The 27,473-nt window shown below is 42.3% G+C and overlaps 1 protein-coding gene and 1 long non-coding RNA gene across 2 annotated transcripts in view; one reads left to right on the forward strand and one right to left on the reverse strand.

Moving 5' to 3' along the window:
- Positions 1-12,288, forward strand: part of LOC115078187 — a 45,998-nt gene extending 33,710 nt beyond the window's left edge. Inside the window, exon 4 of the long non-coding RNA XR_003853084.1 lies at positions 12,061-12,288. This is a non-coding gene — a long non-coding RNA (uncharacterized LOC115078187). The remainder of the gene's footprint in view (positions 1-12,060) is intronic.
- On the reverse strand, positions 916-27,473 carry LOC115078185 (junctional adhesion molecule A-like). The gene is made up of 5 exons (XM_029580931.1): positions 27,356-27,473; positions 9,091-9,153; positions 8,760-8,873; positions 6,610-6,759; positions 916-1,083 (listed from the first exon to the last, which is right to left on the reverse strand). Exons 1-5 carry the CDS (start codon positions 27,399-27,401, stop codon positions 1,070-1,072), a joined length of 387 nt encoding a protein of 128 aa, XP_029436791.1. The 5' UTR covers positions 27,402-27,473; the 3' UTR covers positions 916-1,069.

Below are 27,473 nucleotides of genomic sequence, written 5' to 3' on the forward strand. Positions count from 1 at the left end.
CCGCAGCTATACGTTACGTAAGACACCGACGCATTACCTGTAAATAGTTTTCTTATCTTACATTGTTATATTCTCTGTTTTCATTTTATAACCTCTTACTTATGCCTCTTTGCTTTTGCGCATGTTCATCTCCCACTTTTTCTGCTCCTTGCTTATTGTAACTGCTTTCACCATTTGGTCTCTCCCTTGTTTGATGTAAACTGGCATGATATCCCTGATGAATGTCGGTAAAGAAAAGCCTTAAATAAAATAATAAAAAACAAAAAAGCCTTCAATAAAAATGGTCTGTTTTTGCTGCCGGTTTATTTGCCAGGAAATCCCGGTACCAAAATTGCACAGGAGAAAAAAAAAACCCTAAATAGTGCGCAAAATTCTGTGTTCTTTAATATATCAGCCTCCCAAACTAGTCATTGCCAGCCCCTGGGTCGAGGGCCACCCACCAGGGCCCCCCTGCAATCACAGGCCAGCAGGTGCAACCTTAAGGCCAGGACCATGACTTCGGCTGCAGCATCCCTAGTGCCGGCCCACCTGGCGGGTGGAAGACTGGACTGGGGGGGAGGGGGATTGAACCGGGGGGGGGGGGGGGCCTTCTGCATGGCAATGCTTAACTCTTTCACCACATCACCGCCAGCCTCTCTGTTGCAAGCTTTTCATGTCTCTGAATGAAAGTGCTGGCTCCGGGTCCTCCTGTTTTCCTCTGTAGGACTCTGGTATAAGAGTCTGCACTCTGGGTTTTGTTTGGTTTTGGGGTTTTCTTTTTTTCCCCCAGCGGCTTGCGGGAGACCTTAACATCTCGCGGTTCACTCTCTAATACGCTGAGCAGTTCATTTCTCTTTCACCCTGTGCCTGAGCCCTTGTGTTTGTGTGGTGTTAAATAAAAAAACGAGGAATCAGGCAGACTAATTCATTTCCTTTAATTGCAATGGATGCCAGTTTACTGCGTGCAGTAAAGCAGAAACAATAACTTATGGATTTTTCGAGGTCGATGGTATTCCAGCTACTTTTTTAGATGATGATGATGATGCGTGATGTCTGGCGAACTGCTGAAACTCATCTCATGCCTTTTCTCTCATGTTTTGCTATCTGTAAAATGAAAGAATATTTCAGTTTCTCTCAAAGGAAAGGTTCAAATTGCAGTGCCCCAGGAGACCGGAAACTGGAAAAGGAGTGGGTGGGACAAATGTTACTAATTATTAGAGATGTGTATCGTGTGATCGATCGTCTTAACGATCGATTTCGGCTGGGGGGGGGAGGGAATCGAATCGTCGCGGTTTTGTTTCTGTAAATATCGTGTAAATTGGGGAGGGCGGGAAAACCGGCACACTAAAACATCCCTAAAACCCACCCTGACCCTTTAAAATAAATCCCCCACCCTCCCGAACCCCCCCCCCAAATGTCTTAAATTACCTGGGGTCCAGTGGGGGGGTCCCATTGTGATCTTCCACTCTCGGGCCACGGGTGCGTTGATAGAAAAATGGCGCCATTTTGGTTCCTATCCCCCGACGTCACGAGCGTAGGAGATCGCTCCCGGACCCCCGCTGGACCCCCAGGGACTTTTGGCCAGCTTGGGGGGGCCTCCTGACCCCCACAAGACTTGCCAAAAGTCCAGCGGGGGTCCGGGAACGACCTCCTGCACTCGAATCGTGTTGCCTTACGGCCGGCGCCATTTTGCAAAATGGCGCCGGCCATATGGCCATATTGCCGTACGGCAAAATGGCGCCGGCCGTAAGGCAACACGATTCGAGTGCAGGAGGTCGTTCCCGGACCCCCGCTGGACTTTTGGCAAGTCTTGTGGGGGTCAGGAGGCCCCCCCAAGCTGGCCAAAAGTCCCTGGGGGTCCAGCGGGGGTCCGGGAGCGATCTCCTACGCTCGTGACGTCGGGGGATAGGAACCAAAATGGCGCCATTTTTCTATCAACGCACCCGTGGCCCGAGAGTGGAAGATCACAATGGGACCCCCCCACTGGACCCCAGGTAATTTAAGACATTTGGGGGGGGGGGTTCGGGAGGGTGGGGGATTTATTTTAAAGGGTCAGGGTGGGTTTTAGGGATGTTTTAGTGTGCCGGTTTTCCCGCCCTCCTCCCCCTTCCCCCGATTTACGATTTTTGACGATAAATCGGGGGAATTCCTATTAAATATCGACTAACGATTTTTGACGATTTAAAATATATCGGACGATATTTTAAATCGTCAGAAAACGATTCACATCCCTACTAATTATTGTTCAGTTCCAAAAGCTCCGGGGGGTTTGGATTTTATTTCATTGGTCATTAATGACCTGTTGTCAGTCAGGTTGCTAGAACTCTTGAATTATTCCGATTGGCAAATTCTTTTGCTTTTCATTTTGGTCTGAATTAACACAGGCGGACCAAATGCCGGTAGCTTTTCCTATTCAGATAAACTGAAAGGCTGTCGGGATCGCCCTTCACAGACCCGACAACACGAGCGCCTGCGTTTCCCCTAAGGACTTCTAGTTAATGCAGTACTTGCAGCCTGCCAGACAGGCCCAGCTGTCCCAAACCTGCCCTAGGGTACCCACGCCTGTCGGGATATCCACAGTGAATATGCATATGATTAAATCTGCATGCATTGGACAGCCATTATGTACAAACTTACCTCTTGCATATTCACTGCAAAACAGTGATACCTAAAAGCTGAATTTAGGGTTCTGAGTAAAGGACCTGGAAGGAACCGTGGTTTCTGGCCCCAGCTCAGCAAGTTAGGAGGAGACCATAAAATAAGGGGACAATACCCTAGGTGGGTGTCAATGAAGGTCTTGTGGCTCTGAAGCCCAACTGAGGCTGGTTCAGACTGAGCTGGAAGCCCAAAGAAGCAAGAGGTAAAATCGGTCCAAAGCAAGAAATCAACTTGATGCACTCTGCGTTTTCTGCTCATATGGAAATGGAAAATCTGCCTTAAGTCATCAAGCTAGAAAAAGCATTTAAAGAAATCAAAGGCCCTCAAGGAACAGACCAACAAAGGTACTGCCCAGAATCCCTCATTCTGGTCTGATATGTTTACGGTCGCAGTTTCCTTCTGCTCTTTTAGGCTTTCAGCTGAACCTAGAACCAGCTCCGTCTGGGGTCTACGGCACCACGAGCCTAGGAGTCCTTACCTCTATATCTCCCACCACCATCTCAGTTCAGCTATTGATGTCACTTGGCCGTTGTCAGCAGCTCCCTCCTGGCTAACGTGGACCTTAAGTTTTTGGTCTCTCTAAGTCGTGGTTGGATGATGACCAGGAGGGGCTCCCGTCCCCCGAGGAATTGAGTGCTGGCTCTGCCATATCACCAGCAGACCCGGGGAGAGGAAAAAATGTTTTTTTTTCATTCTGATATATTAAATAGGAGACGATTTACAAAGCCATTTACCCACAAATCGGCCATGTGACATTGCCCTCCCTCAATAGGCTGAGGAGCAGGGGCGGACTGGCCTATCGGGGGATCGGGCTTCCCCCGGTGGGCCGGTCTAGCTGGTCACGTAGTCTCGACCGCGTGGCTCTTCCTCAGCCCGGCCTCAGCGCCTCCCAGCCAACCCCCGCCAGAGGCAAGCCAGCAGGGGCCGAAGAAATAAAAATCGAGGCCGGCAGAGGCCGGAGAAAAGAAGATCAGCCAGCCCCCGTGGGAGACCAAGCCGGCAGGGACTGAAGAAATGAAGATGGGAGCCTCCCAGCTAGCTCCCGCCGGAGACCAAGCTGGCAGGGGCCGAATAAATTAAAATCAAGGCCGGCGGCGGCGGAGGCCGAAGAAAAGAAGATGCGTGCCGCCCAGCCAGCCCCCGCTTGAGGTTGGCTGGGAGGCGCCCATCTTCTTTTCTTCGGCCCCCTCCAGCCTCAATTTTAATTTCTTCGGACCCCGCCGGAGACCAAGCCGGAGGGCCGAAGAATTTAAAATTGAGGCCGGCGGGGGCCGAAGAAGTGAACACCGGTACTGCTAACAGCCGCCAGAGACCAGCTGTTCAGCTGGGGGCCTTAGATCGGAAGGGTGTTTCTGTGTGTGTGTGTGTGTGTGTGTGTGTGAATGTGAGAAAGGAATCTGCCAGTTTAAAAAAAAAATGAAATGTGATAATACATACACCTCAACTTTTGTGCTGGTAGCACAACTTTTGAAAAGTTGGATGAAAGATGAAATTACTGAATGTTAAGCATCCCTCTTCTGGAAAATAAAATTTAGCGAAGTGGGTAGAGACAAATACTAAAGCAAAAAAAATTAAACTATTTAAAATGTTCATCTCAGCAAAATCACAAATTTAAGATACTGATGCCAGGTGGGGTTTGGGTTTTTTTTTTTAAGCATAATTTAAGCATGGAGACTAAAATAGTTCCAATCTGAAATGGTTTTACTATTTTTTTTAAGCCTTTAGAAAATGTATATTTTTAAATGACTAAGACTGGAATCTTCCCATTTAAAAGGGAAGTTGACTAAGGATGTCTTTCGGTTCCATATCTCCCACATGAATAATCATGTGACTGATAGTTTAAAGAAAGACACTTGCTTTATTGCCTGAAAGCGTAAAACAAGAGAAGCTGTACTGTGTGGGTGGCTGTCCCTTGGGAGGACAGAACCTGAAGGAAGGGTGTAATTTTGCCTTCTGATAGGAATGTGGTTTTCTTATTTAACGGTTGGGAGCATCACTTTCACTTTTAGTAAAAGTGAAAAATGCTGCAAGTCTGAAAGCAAGGTGCTTCTGTAAGAGTGTAATGTGTATGTGAGACAGGGAGAGCGCTTCTGTGTGTCTGTGTGTGCGCAAGAGAGATGGAACATGTTTTTGGCTGGCTCGCGGCCTTGAGAGAGGGCATGTGTGTGATTGAGCCTGTTTGTAAGTGAGATAGAACATGTGTGTGATTGAGAGCTTGTGTGTAAGTGAAATAGAGAGAGCATGTGTGTGATTGAAATCCTGTGTGTAAGAGGGAGCGAGAGCATTGTGTGATTGAGAGGGACTGGCCAGAGAGGTGACGTGTGTATGTGTGAGACTGATCAGGGAGATGACTGGTGTGTGTGTGTGTGTGTGTGTGTGTGAGAGAGAGAGAGAGACTGGTTGGGGAGATGATTGGTGTGTGAGAGACAGAAACTGGTCTTGAGGGTATGACTGGTGTGTGTGTGTGAGAGAGAGAAGAGATTGGTTGTGGTCCCTAAGGAAGAGGACCGTGAGGACAGCTTCAGCAGCTACTGCTGCTTCTGGTGTGGCCTGCAAGGGAAAGGAGTAGGAGAACTGCTGGAGAGGGTAAGTAAAGGTGGCTTTTTAAGTTAATTTTTCTTGATTGACTACCATTTTAATTATTGGGTAGTATGTGATGTGTCTGCTGTTTGAGATATTTTATTGGTGTTTGGTAAAGGTTTCAAAATTTGCTTGAGTCTTTAATTATTGGATATTCTATTCATCAGCTGTTTTGAAATTATTTTATTAGTATGATTTTATAATTATGATTCATGATTTATATATCTTGATTTTATTGATTGTTTCATGAGGAATGATGACATTTTTGTTTTTCTATTGTTGCACTGTATAGAGTCTGGCATGATAGGTTTTACAGTTTAGTTTTTGTCTGCACATTTCTATTTATACTTTGTGGCTTTATTCTGTATTTGGTGAGAGTTTGTGTTCTACATGCAAAGACTGAGATGAAGCATTCTTTTAGCATGTGGTTTCTCTGTAGGGATCTGTAGTAGCTTGGCCTGTTCTGTTTTCCTGATAGGAGGTGTATTGATATTTTAGATTCTGGTGTAATATTTGTGGTATTCTTTTTCATAGGTGGGGTTGTTATTCTTTGAGTTTTGGCAAATAGTACTGTGTTGATACGGGAGGACCATGCCGAAATATAGGGGTGTGTACATATATATGTAAATTATATATGTAAATTATATTGTATATGTAATTGGGTACCCATGGGCCAGTATGGCGAAAAATCCCCCGGGCCACTATTTTCCCTCAATCCGCCCCTGCTGAGGAGTACAGGTGGACATTTGGCTGCATTTAGAGGAAGAAGCATTCCCGGCGGTGTGTTTTGGGCGGAATTGGTGAATAATGTGCATAAAGTATTTTTTCAACTCCTTTGTGCATTATTTTCACATGAAGAAAAGTCCTGCAGAAGAAAACAGGCATAAATGTACACGAGCATTTTGACCTGCCACTAGTTCAAACGGAAAATACGTGCAAAACTTTCCCTTCAAATGTGGGGCAAAATTCGGGGTTTAAAAAGCAGCAGCAGACATTGACTCAGTGAGGATAGTTATATTATGGGTTAACAGTTTTCTATCTACTGTACAAACTGACATTTTCTAGAATTTCACTGGAAGCTTAAATAATATACCTGGATTTTACCTCCTCAAAAGAAAACCAAAAATCAAGTCTCCCACGTGGCAGTATGCAGCACATACCCCTGAGCCACGGGTCCAGCCCTCCATTTTGTTCCGTCAATGAAACGAAGGGAAAGGCCCTGCTTCAATCTGACACAGAAGGCTGAGATGGCTCAGAATTGCTTGTGTGACACAGCTGAAGGCAGGTCAAGGGGAACACTGAGTGAGTCTGGTTCACTTTCAGTGGCCAAAGCTAACCCTCCCTGCAGCTTTCTCTGTCTTTGCCTTGGCACTGAACGCAGCCTTGCAGTACCTTGAACGGAGAGCTTAATCAACGCCGTTCCGGACATCGATGGTGGTGATGTTTTAGCAACTTGGCAGACATAGGTCCCACTGTCTTTGCTGGTCACTTTGTGCAGGATCATTTCTGGGTTAAAGAAATCAACCCGATCCTTATAGGCATCTGAGAGAGAGAAAGCAACTGCCTTGAGTATCCTTATTGCTTGTGTATATCTCTTATAATTCACACTTGTTACATGCCTGCACCTTGACTGAATTTTTAAAAAATGATTAAGCAATTAAAGTCCAGTTGATGATATTTTTCCACATAATCTATATTCATCTGATCATCAATAAATGCTGGTTATGCATAAGATGGCGATTCTATAAACTCAATAAATGAATGTCGTGAGTGAGGAAAAATGTACTTACATTACCACCACAAGTGGATAAGATTATTTAGGCTGCTTCTAAAAAAAAATGTTACTGTTAAGCCTGGACTACTTAGCAGAGTGCCTTTGCCATGCCTCCAGCACTGTGACAGCAGCTGACTGACCTAACACCTTCTGATGGACAGGAGAAGGTCTGTGGTATCACTGCGTTTCACCAGCAAAGTGAAGATTAAAAGCCCAGTTTTTTAACTATCCATGGTACAGCATTTATGTGCGTTAAGTGGATGCATGAAGATTAATGCTAGTATTTTACAAATCTCGCAGCAGGAGCTGCACAGATTATAATCCACCATCTGTTTGTGCCCCCAAAATACGCGTGTGTGTTTTTCAGGGTGGGCAGATATTTCCAAAGCAAGAAAACGCATACTTTCTTGCTTTTGGATAGCTTAACACTGAATGGCTTAACACAACTATGCGCCTCCATGTACCGCAGAGAGACCTGAGATCCGCCAATAAGGGGCTTTTGTCAGTGCCTACAATTAAATCAGCAAGACTCAGCCATGTAAGAGATGGTGTCATGTCTATTGCGGGAACAAAAGTCTGGAACTCACTACCAACGCACTTGAGACTGTCGGCAGAAAAAAAGCAAGTTAAATCTGAATTGAAAACTTGGTTATTCAAGTGTGCTTTTGCAGAGCATGAAACATCTTTATAGAGTACGAATCTTTAGATATAAGCTGCAAATCACCAGAATATATTATGTGCCTAACCTCTATGAATTCTGTTTTATTCTTATTTTATGTTTATAGTAATTAAGTTTATTGCCCCATTACTGCTATTCATATTTATGCAATTTGATATTTTGTGTTAGATTTATTTTTATTTGATTTTATCTTTTACTCTAACAGCTAATTTATTTAATTTTCCTCTTTTATGTAGTTTTTAGCTGTTACTATCTTAACAAAACAATGTATTTCTTGTGTTTTTAACTTGTAAACCGTTGTGAAGGCATGTCTAATATAACAGTATAGAAATGCTAATAAACTAAACTTATAAACATGCGCGTGTAAATAATTGTGATGCTGCGTGACTAAACGCCCAGAATGACATGCAGAGGCATGCATTTTATCAAGCATGTGGGCATGCCAGTTTAAAAATACTTGCACAAATACTTGGCACCACTAGTTCACCCAGTCCTTTTTCCAGTTCTGGCACTGCACCGTGAACCCAGACCTCCCAATCAAAAACCAAAGGCAACAGACAAGTCCAATTTCATATACGCAAGTCAGCAAGTGTAAAAGTGTACAACTATATCGTGCACACCTCTGAATTGTCTCTAGAAGGCCCCTTTTCCCCCCAGTAAAATGTATGCACAAAACAGAAGATATACTCATGCTTTTCAATGTTTATAAAATAGCACATATACACATATATACTACTTACAAGCATATAAGCTATTTTTGGCACTCAAAAACCCCTTTGAAAATTCATTCCTTAGGTTCTAAAACAAAAGAATTTATGGAAACGGATACTGGGCTTCATGTTATTTGGGCCCCATCATAAATACAAGATAACCTACATGCCATTTTCTAGAATCCTTTTGGCATTAGCATGGCTGGAATGTGCCTGTCCCAAATCGATTACAGTCATCTCTGAGAACAGCGAGCTGATCATAGGCACCAAGGGTCGAAACAGTACAATTTGGGATCGACCAGGATCTCCCAGATCACAGCAGTGTGCAATGACGGGGACCAGAAAACGGCACAGGTTGTGACACTAAACTGGCTCATACCTGTTACAGCCCCATTCAGGTAGATCACACTCTCAGAGCCATCCAGCTTCCGAAACTTCCACTCAATCCTGGGATTTGTAAAATCAGGTGAATAAAAGCAATCGAACTCGGCTGCTGCAAACAGAACATGTCATCAAAATACACAAAATTACAGGGACTGCAGGGGATGTGGGCTCACCCACAGGCAGCCCTTCCACCCTATTCTGTACGGCGCCTCCTGTTGGGAGAGGCCGGGGCTACAGGAGCTCTGAAAATACACAGCCCTCTTACGATTAGGCTCTAGCCTAATTATGTCATTCAAACCAATAAAACAAAATGCAGCGAGACTTACTATCGCCTTCCTCGGCCTCTATGTTTGGTGTGCTGGTGAAAACTTTGCTTAAGCTCACAGGCCCTGCCAGAGAGGGGAAAAGGGGGAAAAAAAAATTCCTTGAGGATCAGTCCTATCACACCAAGGAAGCCAAAACCAGTCCCAGACCATGGATCATATTTACATGTATTAAAATGTATGGATCGCCCAACACAAAAAGGCCTAGGCGATGAACAGAAAAGCATACATAATCATAAAAACATTAACATAATTAAACAAAGCTGAAACAAATAAAAGACAATTATAACTACATCAGAAATCTTCATCCTAAAATAATAAAAGAATAAAACAAAAGCATGCTTTATTTATTTTAGCTTATTTAAAAAAAAAAAAAAAAAAGTTTTAACTTGTTTCCTAAAGTGGTTAACCGAATCGCATTGTCTCATGTCAATTGGGAGGGAGTTCCAAAGGGTGGGCCTGCCAACAGAAAAGGCACACTCGTGGGTCATGTGTAATCGTGCCACTTTAAGGGAAGGAATCTCCAGCAAATCACGATGAGAGGAACACAAAGCTCTTGTTGGCTGGTAAAACTGCATTAGCCCAATGACATCTCTGATCATTTAATAGTTTGAAAATTAACATTATCACCTTATATTTAATTCTTTCCTGTATTGGCAACCAATATAGCTCAGTCAATGTCTGTGTAATATGCTCATTTCACTTTAAACCTGATAGTAACCATGCAGCAGAATTTAACACCTGCAAGGGATGCAGAGTATGGAACGCCTAGGTATAAGGTATTAAGGTAGTCAATGGTTGGAAAGATGGAAGCTTGTAGTACTGTACAGAATTCAGGTTCATAAAGTAACTTTTGAAGGCCAGCAAGAACTTGAAGCCTATAGAAACCTTGAGAAATGACTTGCCTAATTTGAGGATGACGAGTGTATAATCTAAGATTACATCAAGACTTTTAATGTGACTCTTAATGGAAAAGGAGAGATTATTGGGAGTGATAGTTTTTTCATTGAAAGAACAGTATGGACTGTGTACCACTAGAAATTCAGCTTTGGACATGTTGGTGCAAGTTTGTGTTGTAGCCATTTTTGAATTGTTGAGAAACAGATGTTAAGATGTTCTACAGTATCATGCCAAGATGGGCGAACACGAAGGACAAAAATTGGATGTCGTCAGCATAGAGTTTGTAGCAATCTGTCAGAGTCGAAAGCATTTTACATATGCGGGGGCAAGATGAATATTAAAGAGTGTAGTGGAAAGTGCAGAGCCCTGAGGAACACCTGTTTTGAGAGCAGAGAGTTCGGAAAAGTTATTGTTGAATTTGATGGCGTGGAGCCTGTCAGATAGATACGACTTGAACTACTTGTATCAGAATGGCCACATTCCTGCAGACGAAAAAGCGACACTATTGATCATAATATTTTAACCGCTGAAGAGATATCAAGGAACCTAAGAAGAAACTGTTGGCCTGAATCTAGACTTCTTCTTAGAAAGTCAGTGAGAGAACGAAGCAGAATTTCAGTGCTCATGAGCTAGAATTATGATCCTATCACCCCCTCTCATTTTGCAATTGAGGTTTGTGACTGCAACCTTCAAGGTCCGAGTTAGCTACCCTTACTCCAGTGGATTTAGTTCCCCCTCTCCCACCTGCACATAGAAACCCCCCAGGTATTAAGAGATCTCCTTCTTTAGACATATCAAATTTCCATCTTGCCTGCTCTGAACCACCCCAACCATGTTCCCAGGTATCATTGCCAGCGTAACCTACCTTGGGGCCCCAGGGCTGAAAGACTTTGAGGGAATCCCCTTCCTGTGTTGACAAAAGAGCCACCGCTACCTGTTTTGCTGCCCTGCGCTGCTTCCACACCTCCTTCCCCAATAGATTCTAATGGAGTCCTTTGTAGTTATCTCTATTTTCCAAATGTGAGTGTTCAAACATCACTTATAGATGGGCAGTTGCCACCATGTTATAGAGAAGCTACTAGATTTCTGGCGGGCAACCCTGGTACACCCATTCTCTGTAGTGTTAGCAGTCAGCAAGCAATTAATTTGAAGGGGTAGGTGTTGACGGATCATGAAAAATTGTAGTAATCTACTTGCAAGGCTTAGTATAGTGCTTAGGTGGACATGAATATCAGCTTAGTATCAGTCAAACCTAGTCAGTCAAGGGCAATCAGCCTCCTTCCTGTTTTGTGCCAGTGCACAAAGACTCATCCGGATGACGACATGAAGGCAGCTAGAAGTAGAAATTATATCCAGCTACTGTGATGCTGCTGGAAGACTTGGTAGCAAAACAGGATACGACTAAAACCAAACAGCATATGAAATTCTGTGTACGTTAGTATATTGGCCTCCTAGTATGGTCATGCCTAGGGCAGGGGTCTTGCTCCTTCTGGAACCTTGCAGTCATGGGCCCTGAATCCAGACACTTAAGTGTCCCCCTTAAGCAATGACCACAACTCCCTCTGCAGCATCCCCAGCCCAGGAGACCTGACTCGGGGAATTGAACAGGAGACCTTCCGTATGGCAGTGCAAAGCACTTGCCACTGGAGCCGCCACCACCCTCCTCATTTAGCAGTTTTTTGTGGCTGTGAATGAAAGTGCTGATTCTGTGTCCCAAGGTTCCTCCTGGTATTTACAAGTGTCTGCGCTTGCGGATTTTTTTTTTTTTTTCCCAGCAGCCTGTTGGAGATCTTACTATCTCGCGGTTTGCCCTAATGCGTTGCTTTCAAGGATCCGTTCATTTCTCTTTCATCCTGTGCCTAAGCACTTGTGTTTGTTGCGCATTCTTGCTGTTAACTTGCATTTGAGTTTGTGTGCTGATTAACAAAAAAAAAAAAAAAAGCAAGGAATCGGATTAGTTAATTTTTCTTTAATTGCAATAGATGCCAATTTACAAGCTCATTATTTGTTTTCTGCACTCAGTAAGGCATTTTTCAATATCTGTATTCCAGTATTTTATTTATTTTTTTTTAGATGAGGAAGATGTAATAGGTTTGGAGCTGGAATTTGTCTTGTGTCATGTGTGGTATGTCTTCTGTAAAATGAAACAATCGTTGGGCTCCAGGAGACAAGCCTACCGAATGGGAAACTTCTAAAACAACAACATATTATTGTTATTATTATGTGACAACATATTATTATACTTCACTACAATTCATATTTGGTCAATCTTTCCTACCCATCTATATTTTATAATTTTATACATATTTATTAATTGATACAGTTGGCTAAAATGTTAATATTCTTTCTTTAATTTCCTCCCCTTTCAGATCCTAGTTATTTTTCCTTGTTTTTTGTAACTTCCTCACATCCTAAATATTGTTACAATGTTTTTATTTGTTAAGTTTCTTATTATATTTAATGTCTAATTGGGAAATGTTTCTACCATGTTACTCTCTGCAGTTATTCACATTGTTAATTGTAAAGCGGGTTGATGTGATTCATATCATGAAACTCGGTATAATAAAAATAATAATAAAATAAAAAATAAATAAAAGTGAAAAAGGACTGGATAGTGTTAGGATTTTGCCTGCTAAGCTACCTCATCCTCCCCTGACTCAGATGCCTATGATGCCTCCCCACTTGTAGAGGCCTCCAGAGAGCTCTGCTCCTAGTCACCGAAGCTGCCTCCTGTCCGGTCATCCTACCCAACCTGTGGTGCAGTCTCTAACCACCAGGTGTCCTCAGAAAATCATGGCTTCAGCTTTGCCAGACTCCTCCCCCTTGCCTGCACCACGTCTAAGCCTCAGCCCTATATAACCCTGTATTGCCAAATCTACCTTTCTTTCACATGGAGTTGCCCTTGGTTCCTTGCCCTAGCCACTGTAGCCTTGTGGCCTACCCAGGCCTATCCTTGCTTTGCCTTGTGGCCTCTGGATCTTCTTACTCCTAGCCTTGCCTTGAGGCCTCTTGACCTTTGGGCCTTGCCTTGTCTTGTGGCCTTCAGCCTACTCACTCTGTGCTTTCCCCTTATGGCCTACCTAGGCCTTCTCTAGCTTTGTAACCTACCTAGGCCTCCTTGCTACATGAGCCTTCGGGCCTTTGTATTCAGTGTAGCTTGGTCTGTGTGTCCTGTTCCTGTTCAGACCAGCCTTGCTCTACCTCTGTCTGTGCCCAGCTTTGGTCCTTGACCTGTCTTGTCTGAATCCAGCCCTTTGCCTGCACACTCTGTTCCAGTACAAATTCCAATCCTTGCCTGCCCTCTGCTCCAGTGCAAGCACCAGTCCTTGTCTGCACTCTGCTCCAGTGCAAGCACCAGTCCTTGTCTGCATTCACAAGCCCTACTGGCCCCCAGATTCCACGGGCTCAATCTGTGGCAGAAGACCGGCCAAAGTCCTGTCCTGCCATCTTGTGCCACTACCTGGATGGTGTACCTTGAGTCCAGTCCAGCCAAGCCTGACATGGGATACATTTTCATTTATTTAAAAGATTGGTTGCCCATATGCTCCACTGTTCGTGGTTGGTCATATAAAAACATTTTAAAAATAAACATTTCTAAACCGTGATCACTTATCCCACATAGTGGTTGGAAATAGGCTGATTTATCACTCATGGGACCCAATTTGAGACACTAAATTTCCTTCTGGCTAAACTACCTGTGGAACCTGCCAAAATAAATATTTTTAAATGTTTCTTAAAATATTTATGGCATTCAGGACAGGATAAATGTAATGGAAGTGAATTCCAGTAAACCACGCTAGCCACTGAAAATGCCCACTCACAGGCCTCAACCAAATGCACAATACGAGATGAAGGGCCTGACTGCTTGAAAGTACCGTGCGCTACGGACGCTGTACTCTCAGAGCAGTACTTATGCCTAAGGGAACTTCGTTGTTCAGCACTTTATGTACAAGAGTAGCAAATTTGTCTGCAATCGAAATGCCTGTAACACGGTGATATGTGTTCACAAATCCCAAATCATTCTGAATGATTTGGAGTGCCTTGATCATGTTAGCAAGGAGCCCAATAGAAACAGAACTGCAGTAGTCCAGTCCCGCAAGGATAAATGCCTTTTTGCGATCAGCGTTTCACGGGCTGCCCTGTGGACTGCCGGTCTTACCTCCAGCCCTGGACTGGCTGCCCGCTGCCCTCTGGGTCCTTCCCACGCCCGAGCGCCGCCAATCCTCGCACTCTGTTCCCTAGGTGTGCAAGACCCCCCCCCCCCCCTTTCTTGCCTGATTTTAAAGGAACTGCAGCGGAAAAGCCTCCATTGCTCCTTCTGTGACGGTATCAGTGATGCTGCCCTATAAAAGGGCCATCCTCCAGCAGCAAGATGCTTAGCAACAGGTCAGCCTGCTTCTCTTAGCAGTGCGAGTTGCCAGCTTCTGTCCTCGTTTCCTGTGTCTTCAGCGTCATTCCGTCGTCATTCTGGTCCAGCTCGTCTCCAGTTTTGTTCCAGTGTCTCCATTTCAGGTCTTCTTCGTCTCCTCAGTTCCTGGTCTCCTGTGTTCCTGGCCCAGTGGTCCCTCGTCTTTATCTTGTGGTCAGTCTTCAGTTGCCTTGCCTGACCAGCTGTGCTGTTCCTCGCTTCCCTGCCTGCCTATCCATCCCTCTTTCCTTCGGACAGATCTCCGGTTTTGACTTTGGATTGCCTTGGATTCTGCTTGAACACTGCCTGCTCTCCAACCACATCTGATCGCCACTTGCTCTGTGTGAGAATAGGTGTCTGCCTGTGTGTGTGTGTGTGTGTGTGTGAATGTGTGCATGCCTGGGGGTCTGTGTATGTGTGTGATGGGTGTGAGAATGACTGGGAGCTTGCCTGGGTATGTGTATTTGGGTTTATGTGAGGGAGCCAGTGAGAGAGAGAGTGTGTGTGTGTGAAGGAATCGAAGGGAGTAAGAGCTTGTGTGGGTGGTGGGGAGGGTCTTAGAGCCTGTGTCTGTATAAGAGAGTGAGAGAGGTTTTGGTGGGTATAAGAGCATTATGTATATGTGTGTATGTGACAGTGTATGTGTGAGACAGAATAGACACGTGAGTATGTGTGAGAGAATAAAGTTTGGGCGCTCCCCTAACTCTTGATAATCTCAGGGTGACTGGAAATCAAGAGTTCCCAGGTATGGACAGCAGGGGCTTTTTAATAAACCCTTATTAGTGTTAATTAGTGGGTGTTATTTGATATATAGGCTGTTTGAAATATTTTATTGGTGCTTGGGAAATTTTTAAAAAACGTATATGATTTTAATTAATAGAAGTTATTCTATTTGTCAGTAGTTTTAAAATATTCTTTTATTAGTATGGTTTTACTATTATCATTGATGCTTTATATTTCCTGATTTTGTTTTAGGAGGAATAGTGGTTCTGTTTTTCCATTGTTACACACAGAGTCTGGATTCTTGGGGTTTCCATTTCAGTTTGTCTAATTTATGATCCTTTATTCTGTATTTGGTGAGGGTCTCTGCTCTGTGCACCTGACCATGATGAGAGATTCTGCTAGCGTGCAGTGTTTGTGTAGGGATCTATAGCAATCGGGTTTATTTTCTTTCCCCAGTAGGTGGCGTATTGGTATTCTGGGACCCAGTGTAATATTTACCTGTGCTTTTTCACAGGTAGGGTTATTGTTAGAGTCCTTGGTGTTACTACTGTTACGTTACAGTAGGTTTGCTGTATAGATTGAGTGTCTCTTTTTTCAGGGTTTTGTGTTAGTTCACAATGTGTCTGGCAGTGAAAGGTGTTTATGCTGCTATTACTGTGAGGTGACACCAGAATTTGAAAATATCTTTTAGTATGATGAGCTGTAAGGGAAACATCCAAGCTCCATTGTTGGGGGAATTTCTGTGAATGCACAGAGAGTTACAGAACTGGAGGTGCAGGATTTATATTGACATTCTGTCCCTTCCTGTATACATTCCAGACTTCACTTTCATAGCTATATAGAATTAATTGAATGAGGCTATCAAATAATTTCAATAGTAGTTTTACTAGAAGTAAACTTCAAGCTTTTTAAAATTACACAGAAGACCCTTTGGACTTTATTAAGACATTTTTAGCCAATTTTAAAGCAGAGGCCATGCTAGGGAGGTGGGTGTGATAGAGAGAATGTAATTTTGACTTCCCCCGCCCCAAATTCTTCTGTCTAGAGACGCCACTGATTTACTGTGGCCTTAAGCATTAGTACAAGAAGGTTTGGGGGGCGCTGGGGAGGTGCACAAATGCGCGGACCCCCGGGTGCCAGAGACCCTTGGTACGCCACTGACCACATATCTGACACTTTCCCTATAGATACAGGTATCCCCCAGGGGTCAGCACTATCTGCAACACTTTTCAACATTTATATGCTTCCTTTGTGTACTCTACTGGCAAATCTAGGAATCAACTTCTTATACACTGATGACATACAGTTCTACATTCCTTTCGCCAAATCAATTGAAAATACAGCGTCAACATTCTCAACATCCATGAAGGCAATACAGCCAGAACTGACACAGCTTAAACTAACACTAAACACAAGTAAAACTGAAATCGTGTGGCTAAGGAGAAACTCCTCCACTCCTGGACCTGGGTAATTTTCAGATTACACCCTCTGAACAAGTCCGAGACCTTAGGAGTACAGATCAATGAGAACATCACAATGAAAAAGCACATAAACATATTAATTAAAAAAACAGGATACTCCAAACTGCACACGTTACATCTGTTGAAACCATTACTAACATTCCAGGACTTCCGCACTGTATTACAAACACTAATATTCTCAGATAAAGATTACTGCAACTCCGTATTACCAGGCCTACCCTCTGGACTTCTAAAACCACTACAGTTACTACAAAATGCCCTCTGCGTGACTTCAATTAGGGGGCAAGGAAATGTGACCACATCACCCCCTCGCTGATAGCTCTGCATTGGCTGCCAGTACAATCCAGAAACCATTATAAAGTACTAAATCTAATTTTTAACATCATCGATGACAGAACTCCTGCTTAATAGCTGTGAATCTCCAACCATACACTCCAGACATTGAGATCGCAAAATAAAGGAGTATTAACTGTGCCTGCAACGCAAACTATGCAAATAAGAGACCAAATGTTTTCCAAACCGTGGAATTCTCTACCAAAGACGTTATGCCTGTTAACAGAAAGAAAGAGATTCAAATGTGAATTGAAAACCTGGCTCTTCAAAAATGCATACGCTCTAACATGATATATCATTATGCAGAGAACTATGATATTAAACATAGTCAGAAGAATTAATGAGAAATAATGGGTGATATACAATGTCCTAAGATTTAAGTGTTTTTTGTTGACCTATAATATGAATGTCACTTTTGTAAACTGTTGTGATCCTCTTTTAGAATGACGGTATATAAAATGCTTAAATAAATATGAAATAAGAGCCAAATGACATAAATAAAACATTAAAACCTGCAGGTCCCCAGAGGCAGGCAGAGCTCCAGAGTCTCAATGCATGGATGAGACGATGGTGCAGGGAAGAGGGATTCAGTTTTGTAAGGAACTGGGGAAACCTTGGGGAAAGGGGAGACTTTTCCCGAAAGGACGGGCTCCACTTTACCCAGAGTGGATACAGGCTGCTGGTGCTATCTTTCAAAAAGGAGAGAGAGCAGCTTTTAAACTAGAACAAAGGGGAAAGCCGACAGTCGCTCAGCAGCTCATGGTTTGGAGGAATGTATCCTTGAAGGATACTAATGAAACAGGAGAGTCAGGGCAAGCCAACAGAGGTACCAATAAAAACAAAAGTAGTCCATGTGCCTAAAAAAATCATCTGAGCTAAAGAATTCCAAATTATCCCTATCGGCTGAAAAGCAGGTTGTTAATACAAACAAAAACACTTTGAAATGTCTGTATGATAATGCCAGAAGACCAAGAAGTAAACGGGGAAGTTAGAGTGTATAGCAGCAAATGATGAGAGAGACATAACTGGAATCTCAGAGACCTGATGGAAGGAGGATAACCAATGGGACAGTGCTATATCAGGATACAAATTATATCGCAATGATAGGGAGGATCAACTTGGTGGGGGTGTGACACTTTATGTCTAGGAGGGTACAGAATCCAACAGGATAAAGATCATACAAGAGACTAAATGTTCAGTAGAATCTATATGGGTAGAAATCCCATGTATGTTGGGTAAGAGTATAGTTATAGGAGTATACTACTGTCCACCTTGCCAAAATGATCAGAGAGATGATAAAATGCTAAGACAAATCACGGAAGCTAACCAATTTGGCAGTGCAGTAATAATGGGAGATTTCAATTACCCCAATATTGACTGGGTAAATGTAATATTAGGACATGCTAGAGACATAAAGTTCCTGGATGGTATAAATTACTCCCTCAGGGCCATGGGTTTTAAACAAATCATTAACAAGCCTACCCATAAAGCTGGCCATACACTAGATCTTATCTTCATAAACTCTGGCCTCACTCGTACTATTTCTCCTGACTGCACCCCAGTCCCCTGGTCAGACCACTCTCTGATATCCACCACCCTCACGGTGAAAGAAAGTCCGACACCCCCCCCCCCCCCCCCCCAAACCACTATTCATTTCAGGAAACCTCAGTGATCATCTCGCCAAAGAACTTCAAAAGCTAGATGTCACTACCCCCAACTCAGCCCTATCCTCCTGGTATAATATCACCGAAGCGATAGCCAACAAATTATGCCCCCCCGTTGGCGAAAGAAATCAACCCAGCCCTTAAGAAAAAGCAACCTTGGTTCACCCCTGAACTACAGAAACTAAAACAAGATCTTAGACACAAGGAATGCAAATGGCGCAAGGCCCCATGAACCAATACTCTGACCGCCTACAAATCCTCCCTCCACTGCTACAGGAATTCCATCTTACGAACAAAAAGAGACTTCTATACCCACAGAATCCATTACCTCCAATTCGATGCCAAGGCTCTTTTTTCATACGTTTCAGAACTCACGAAACTATCCACCCCGGCCATCCCTGACAACCAAGCCCAAACTAAGGCCAATGAACTTGCATCCTTCTTTCAGAAAAAAATCTCCAACCTCTTAACTCTTCTCTCCCCCAACACCACGTTATCTCCCCTTCCATTTACCACCTCATCTTACGCTGGAGCCAACCTCGACTCCTTCGAACTTACGTCCTCCCTGGAGATCGAGTCCATCCTAAAGAAATTGAAACCCTCCACCCACCCTTCCGACCACATCCCGACAAAACTACTTATATCTATTCCGGACATTATCTCCAAGCCTTTGGCGGATATTATAAACTGTTCCTTATCGTAAGGAATCGTCCCAGACGCACTAAAACTCGCTACCCTGAAACCTCTACTGAAGAAACCGATCCTAGCCCCCAGAGATCCTACCAACTTCCGTCCAATCTCCAATCTGCCTTTTATTACCCAACTCTCTGATTACCTAGACAATCATAAAATTCTCTATCCAACTCAATACGGTTTCCGCAAATCTCTAAATACCGAACCCCTCCTTATCTCACTCACAGATTACCTTATTATGGGCCTAGACAAAGGACACTCCTTCCTATTAATACTTCTTGACATCTCTGCCACGTTCGATACAGTGAATCACTCTATCCTACTAAATCGTCTATCAGACATTGGTATTTCTGGAACCGTCCTCAGATGTTTTGAGTCATTCCTCAGCAATAGACACTATAAAGTCAAAATAAAAGACAAAGAATCCTCCAGCATCAAATCATCCCTAGAGGTACCTCAAGGCTCTTCACTTTCTCCCACTCTCTTTAATATCTACCTGCTGCCTCTCTGCCAGCTGCTATCTAACCTAAAACTAAAGCATTTCCTATACGCCGATGACGTGCAGATTCTGATCACTATACAAAATCCCTACCCAAAACACTCAAGTTCTGGGAAAGCTGCTTCCACTCTATTAATCTCCTCCTCATCAGCCTAAATCTAGTCCTCAACTCAGCCAAGACCGAACTCCTCCTCATCTCCCCTGATCACATTGAATTTTCACTGCCGACCCCTTCCACCACCATGGTCACCCAAGTAAGAGACCTCGGAGTGATACTAGATAACCGTCTGAACTTAAAGAAATTCATCAACAATACAACCAAGGACTGTTTTTACAAATTACAAATTCTAAAAAGACTTAAACCACTCCTCCATTTCCATGACTTCAGGACGGTCCTCCAGGCCACTCTATTTTCCAAGATAGACTACTGCAACGCCCTCCTATTGGGTCTCCCCGCCTCTACCACCAAACACCTTCAGATGCTCCAGAATTCTGACAAACACCAATCGAGGAGATCACATCACACCCAACCTCAGGAATCTACACTGGCTCCCCATAAGCTTCAGAATCCTACATAAGTCCCTCACCATTATTCACAAGACCATACAAAATCAGCACTCACTTGACCTTCATACCCCGCTAAGACTGCACACTTCTACAAGACCTATAAGAGAGGCTTATAAAGGAACCCTGCATGCCCCCACTAAATCCACCACTCGTACATCCACCAGAGAACGAACCTTCTCAACAGTGGGGCCAGCCATCTGGAATACCATGCCTCCAGACCTCAGACAGGAACCCTGCCTGGTGACCTTTAGGAAAAAACTCAAGACCTGGCTGTTCCAACAAGCCTTCCCATAGCCCTTTCCCCTCCTCTCTCTACCCCTTCCCCTTCCCCCCTGCTTACTCCTTAATCCTAGAAAGTCCCCCCCACCCCCTGCTAATCCTCCCCCCAGTACTGTCACAGCCCCACATTGTTAGCCAGTTTCCTGATTGTATACAAGTTCTGTATAAATATTTAGAGTGCCTTATTTCCGACCCAATGCACTTCCAGTATAGCCTTGTTAAGTTTACAACGTTATTCCTCTGTCTCCGGCACATTTCTGTTTCCCAAGTTCACATAACCTTGTTTTATTGTAACTTTTCTTCCTCTTCAATATTATTGTTACAACCCCCCTATTCCTTGTGAACCGATATGATATGATTTGTATCATGAATGTCGGTATAGAAAAGAGCTAAATAAATAAAATAAATAAATGACTGCTTCATGGAGCAATTGGATCAGGAACCAACAAGAGAAGAAGCTATTTTAGATTTAATTCGCAGGATTTGGTGAGAGAGGTAATGGTGGTGGGGCCACTTGGCAATAGTGATCAAAACAAGATCAAATTTGAACTATAATAACTGAAAGGGGGACAATACATAAATTTACAGTTGTAACACTAAATTTTCAAAAGGGAAACTTTGATAAAATGAGGAAAATAGTTAAAAAAAAAAAAAATGTGCAGCTGCAAAGGTTAAAAATGTACAACAGGCGTGGACATTATTTAAAAATACAATCTTAGAAGCATAGTCCAGATGTATTGCACCCATTAAGAAAAGTGGAAGGAAGGCAAAATGATTACTTGCATGGTTAAAAGGTGAGGTAAAGTGACCATTTTAGCCAAAAACAATCCTTAAAAAATTGGAAGAAGCATCCACCAGAAGAAAATAGAAAAAAGCGTAAGCATTATCAAGTTAAGTGTAAAACATTGATAAGGCAGGCTAAGAGAGAATTTGAAATGAAGTTTGCCGTAGAGGCAAAAACTCATAATACAAACTTTTAAAAATAGATCTGAAGCAAGAAACATATGAAGGATTTGGTTGGACTGTTAGATGACCAAGGGGTTAAAGGGACTCTTAGGGAAGATAAGGCCATTGCAGAAAGACTAAATGAATTCTTTACTTCTGTGTTTACTAATGAGGATGTAGGGGAGATACCAGTTCCGGAGATGGTTTTCAGGGGTGATGAGTCAGATGAACTGAACCAAATCACTGTGAACCTGGAAGATGTAGTAGACCAGATTGACAAACTAAAGAGTAGCAAACCACCTGGACCGGATGGAATGCATCCTAGGATTCTGAAGGAACTAAAAAAATGAAATTTCAGATCTATTAGTTAAAATTTGTAACTTATCATTAAAATCATCCATTGTACCTGAAGAATGGAGGGTGGCCATTGTATCTTCAATATTTAAAAAGGGCTCCAGGAGCGATCCGGGTAACTATAGACCAGTGAGCCTGACTTCAGTGTCTGGGAAAAATATGGAATCTATTCTAAAGATCAAAATCACAGAGTATATAGAAAGACATGGTTTAATGGAACACAGTTCGCATGGGAAATCTTGTCTCACAAATCTGCTTCATTTTTTTGAAGGAGTTAATAAACATGTGGAAAAGGTGAACCGGTAGATGTAGTTTGGATTTTCAGAAGGCATTTGTCAAAGTCCCTCATGAGAGGCTTCTAAGAAAACTAAACAGTTATGGGATAGGAGGCGATGTCCTTTCGTGGATTACATACTAATGTAATGGTTAAAAGACAAGAATCAGAGAATAGGATTAAATCATCAATTTTCTTAGCGGAAAAGGGTGAACAGTAGAGTGCTTCAGGGATCTGTATTTGGACCGGTGCTTTTCAATATATTTATAAATGATCTGGAAAGGAATATGCTGAGTGAGATAATCAAATTTGCAGATGATCCAAAATTATTCAGAGTAGTTAAATCACAAGTGGATAGTGATAAATTGCAGGAGGACCTTGCAAGACTAGAAGATAAAATTTAATGTGGACAATTAAAGGTGATGCATATAGGGAGAAATAACCCATGCTGTAGTTACACGATGTTAAGTTCCATATTAGGAGCTATTCATTTATTTAGGCATTTTATATACCATTATTCCAAAAGAAGATCACAACTATTTACAAAGGCATCGTTCATATTCTAGGTCAACATTCATAGTCTAGTTCTATACATCAACAAATACCTGTTTATGGTCAACACTAAGTTACATAAAAGTTAATTGGGGGTTAGGAGAGTAGTTTGTTATACATGTGTTCTACTTCAATGACATTCACTTATTTGCCAGTAAGTTCTCTTAGTACGCTTTACCTCTCTTGTTACTCTTTGCTCATTCTATTAACAGTATCTATGATTTTTTATAGTGATGTTAGCTACATATCTGCATATTGATCATCTAAGTTAAATCATATGCATTTTTGAAGAGCAATGGCTTTAGTTCGCATTTGAAACTTTCTGTTATCAGACTTAATGCGTCTGGTAAACAGTTCTATAACTTAGGACCCACTATGGAAAACTTTCGGCCTCTTATTTGTGTTAGATGTGTACTCTGTGATGTAGGCACACTTAGTAGTAGTCCTTTATTTTGCAATCTAAGTGTTCGTTGCTGTATGGTTGAAGTTTCACTTCTGTTAAGCAGGGGTTTGTGTCTTTGATGACATTAAAAATTGTTAATACTTTATAATGAATTCTGGCTTGTATTGGCAGCCAATGAGGTGCAATCAGTGAGGGGGTGATGTGGTCAAATTTCCTTACTCCTAATAAAAGTCTTTCTGAGGCATTTTACAACAACTGTAGGGGTTTTAATAGTTCTGAAGGTAGGCCTAGTAAGAGGGAGTTACAGTAATCTATATTTGAAAATATTAGTGTTTGTAGAACAGTGCAGAAGTCTTGTAAGGTTAAAAAGGTTTTAACCCATGCAATATTCTCAGTTTTGAGTATCCTGATTTAATTTGCTTAAGTGTTTTTTTTCATTGTCAAGTTCTGATTGATCTGTTTTCCTAAGTCTAATATTGTAATTAACCAGGTCTGGAGGGGTGAGTTTGACTATAGAGGAAGTTCTCCTTAGTCTCACAATTCCAGGGGTTTTTTTGTGTTTAGAGTTCGTTTCAGTTGAGAGAGCTTTTCTTGTATTGTTTTCATGTTTGTTGATAGTGTCGATGCAGTTTTTTTCAAATGATTTGGCAAATGAGATGTAGAACTGTATGTCATCTGCGTATAAGAAGAAATTGATTCCTACTTCCGCTAGTAATCTACGTAGAGGCAGCATGTAAATGTTGAATAGTGTTGCCGAGATTGCTGAACCCTGGGGGACACCAGTGTCGATTGGGAAGGCGTCAGATGCATGATTGTCTAGCTTTACTTGGGAATGCCCTATCTGCTAGGAAGGAAGAGAACCATTTGAGAACATTTCCGTCTCTTCCAATTTTTCTCAACTGTTAGCATAGCATTGTATGGTCCACAGTGTCGAAGGCTGCTGATAAATCAATCAGTACCGGTATGTAAGATTCGTCATTGTCAAACCTTTATAGTATAGGGTCCATTAAAAAGATGAGTAAAATTTCTGAACCCGAATTGGTTAGAATATAGAATATTATTGTCTTCTAGGTGGTTTTCTAATTGAGATAACAGTGCTTTTTCTAGGACCTTTGCGATAAAAGGCAAGTTGGATATTGGTCAGTAGTTGTCCAATTATCAATTCTACCAGATTTATTTTTTTAGGATTGGTTTAATCATTGCCTGTTTTGCCCTAGCCAGGACCATTCCTTCTGATAGCGAGTGGTTTATTATGCTTGTGATTGTCGGAGTGATTACGCTGTGTACTAGTTTCAAGGAACTTGCTGGGATTGGGTCCAGTGGGTGGATAACAGGCTTAATTTTTGTAATGATTTGGTTGATTTTGAGTTTAGATATTATGTTGAATGTATTCCATTTTGCCTGCTCATGTTTTTCTTCGTTTTCTTTTGTTGGTGAGCAAGTGGAGAATTGTGTGTTTAACCTATTGATTTTGTCTATTAAAGAAGCGGCATATTCATTGCAGGAATTCTTAGAAAAGTAGTGGTTATTCGAGATGGAGGAAGCTGGGTTCTTGATTATATTTTTGACTGTTTCAAAGAGTAATTTGGAATTAAATACCACACCGGACCTGTTTGGCATAGTAATCCTTTTTTTGCTTTATTGATTTGTTCACGGTATTTTGTTCACAGTGCTCTGTATTTTCCTAGATGGGCATTTCCGCCATTGTTTCTCTGTTTTTCTCAGCATCTGTTTAGTGTGTCTAAGCTCTTCACTGTACCATGGTTTCTTAGGGTTTGAGTTATTCAGATAAAAACATTCCAAAAAAAAACCGGAACCGGGCTTAGGGTATCTGCTATCTCGCGATTTTATCCAGAGTCAAAAACTGAGGAGGCATTGGCTTGATTAAAAATAAGCTAATTGATTTTAATTAATTTTTCAACTACTTCTGATTCAATCTTTTTTCTGAAGGTGAAAGTTTGATAATTCTTTGAATTTGTTTTGTGTTGAGGAGGGTTACATTTGCTTTTATAAATTGATAGTCAGACCAAGGCAAAATTTTGTGGGATGATTTGATGCTACAATTACTGTAATTGGAAAATATTAAGTCAAGGATATGTCCAGCGTTTATGAGTGGGTTTTGTTACAAATTGTGACCATCCCATTGCTTCCATTGTATCTAGAAAAATGTCACATGCTGTAGAGTTAGGTGTGTCAGGAGAAGGAAATGTATTGGCGAATAATGTGATTAGTGGTGAGCAGTCTTTTTGAAGTGTCCCAGGGAGGCAATAGACCATTCCTAAATTTAGTTGTGGTGATTTAAGTATTGCCACCTCGTAGGGAGGGGTAATCTCTACTTTACCCAGGAAACAGATCTAGGTGTCATAGTGCTTAATACATTGAAATTGTCAGCTCAATCTGCTGCCGCAGTCAAAAAAGCAAATACTGTTAGGAATTATTAGGAAGGGAATGGTGAATAAAACAGAAAATGTCATAATGCCTCTAGCTCCATGGTGAGACCGCACCTTGAATACTGTGTACAATTCTGGTCGCTGCATCTCAAAAAAAGATATAATTGCGATGGAGAAGGTACAGAGAAAGGTGACCAAAATGATAAGGGGGATGGAACAGCTCCTCTATGAGGAAAGACTAAAGAGGTTAGGACTTTTCAGCTTAGAGAAGAGACGGCTGAGGGGGGATATGATAGAGGTCTTTAAGGTTATGAGATGTCTAGAACGGGTAAATGTGAATCTGTTGTTTACACTTTAGGATAATAGAAGGACTAGGGGGCATTCCATGAAGTTAGCATGGGGCACATTTAAAACTAATCTGAGAGAGTTCTTTTTCACTCAATGCACAATTAAGCTCTGGAATTTGTTGCCAGAGGATGTGGTTAATGAAGTTAGTGTAGATGGGTTTGAATAAGCTCTTGGAGGAGAAGTCCATTAACTGCTACTAATCAAGTTTCCACTGCTATTAATTGCATCAGTAGCATGGGATCTTCTTGGTGTTTGGGTACTTGCCAGATACTTGTAGCCTGGTTTGGCCTCTGTTGGAAACAGGATACTGGGCTTGATGGACCCTTGGTCTGACCCAGTATGGCAATTTCTTATGTTCTTAAAACATAAAATTACTTATAAAAGCTAGGTTAAAAAGTAATGTTTAAAACAGCTTCCTAAACGTTTAATGACTACTACTTAAAATAAATATGAACATTAAGAATAAGCAAATTACTCATGTAAAGCTTGTTAAAGTAATGTTTTCAGCTGTTTCTTAAAAGTATTGATACATTGAAGAGATCTCAAGTCATATGCAGATTATTCCATATGACTCTGGCCGCAACCAAAACGGCACAATAGTCAGGTTTGACACACAAAAGGTACCTCCAACAAGGCCTGTTCTGAAAAGCATAATGCTTGTGTTCGTTTATACAGTTTTAGCATCATATCCACCCATGGAATGGATGGGAGAACAAGCAATTTGTGAACCAATAAGATAGTCTTATATATAATCCTTGATAGGAAGGCAGGGCAGTTTACTCAAAACCGGCTTCCTATTCACTTCCACTGGGCACCCTTAAAAGAAAATTGGGACTGGCCCTACAGCTCAGGCCAGAAAGTTGAGTCAGCTTGTGACGGGTTAGCTGGGGACTACGCTATGCTCTATGCCTGAGAAAGCAGGCTACCGCAACTGACCTCTATCAACTCACTATCTGGGGTAGGGGAGAAATCCATATCAAATTATTTTCTTAGCCCCCACTGCTGCTTGCTTAAGTGTGCCCAGCACCCCCTCGCCATCCTACGGTGGAGCCCTTCCAGGAAGCAAGAAAAGTACTTTTGAGGGCGAGATTGACAATTGAAATGTTTATCTCTTTTTCGGGGTATATAACACTCTACATCCTCTAGTGGAATTTAGTTATCTTGGGAGAACAGAATTGTAGAATAAGAATACCCCCCACTCTGCTCCTCCTCCCCCATGTAGTGGGACAGGTCCTCTGGTACACACCTGCACTAAGTCACAAGTGGACCTGGGATAAGAGGCAGAGTTCAGCCCAACTAACTTGGTGATCCAGTTCAATACAAAAGTTTCCTGTCCTAGAATTGCAATTCTGGGTATCGTTCTAGTATCAGGGACAGATAGGGCTGGAAAGGACCTCAAGGGATGATCACAGCCTTGGAGAGAATCGTTAGAAAAGCTTCTTGGTTCATACTTACTGGAACTCACAGCCAGGAGGAGGAGGAAAAGTGATGCCTTGGCCATGGCCTCACCTGCCGCTCTTCAGACTCACCTGAAACACCCCAGCAGGCACTCACGGGGCAAAATGTAACCTAG

This window comes from Rhinatrema bivittatum, chromosome 16 (genome assembly GCF_901001135.1).
Source record: "Rhinatrema bivittatum chromosome 16, aRhiBiv1.1, whole genome shotgun sequence".
NCBI lineage: Eukaryota > Metazoa > Chordata > Amphibia > Gymnophiona > Rhinatrematidae > Rhinatrema > Rhinatrema bivittatum.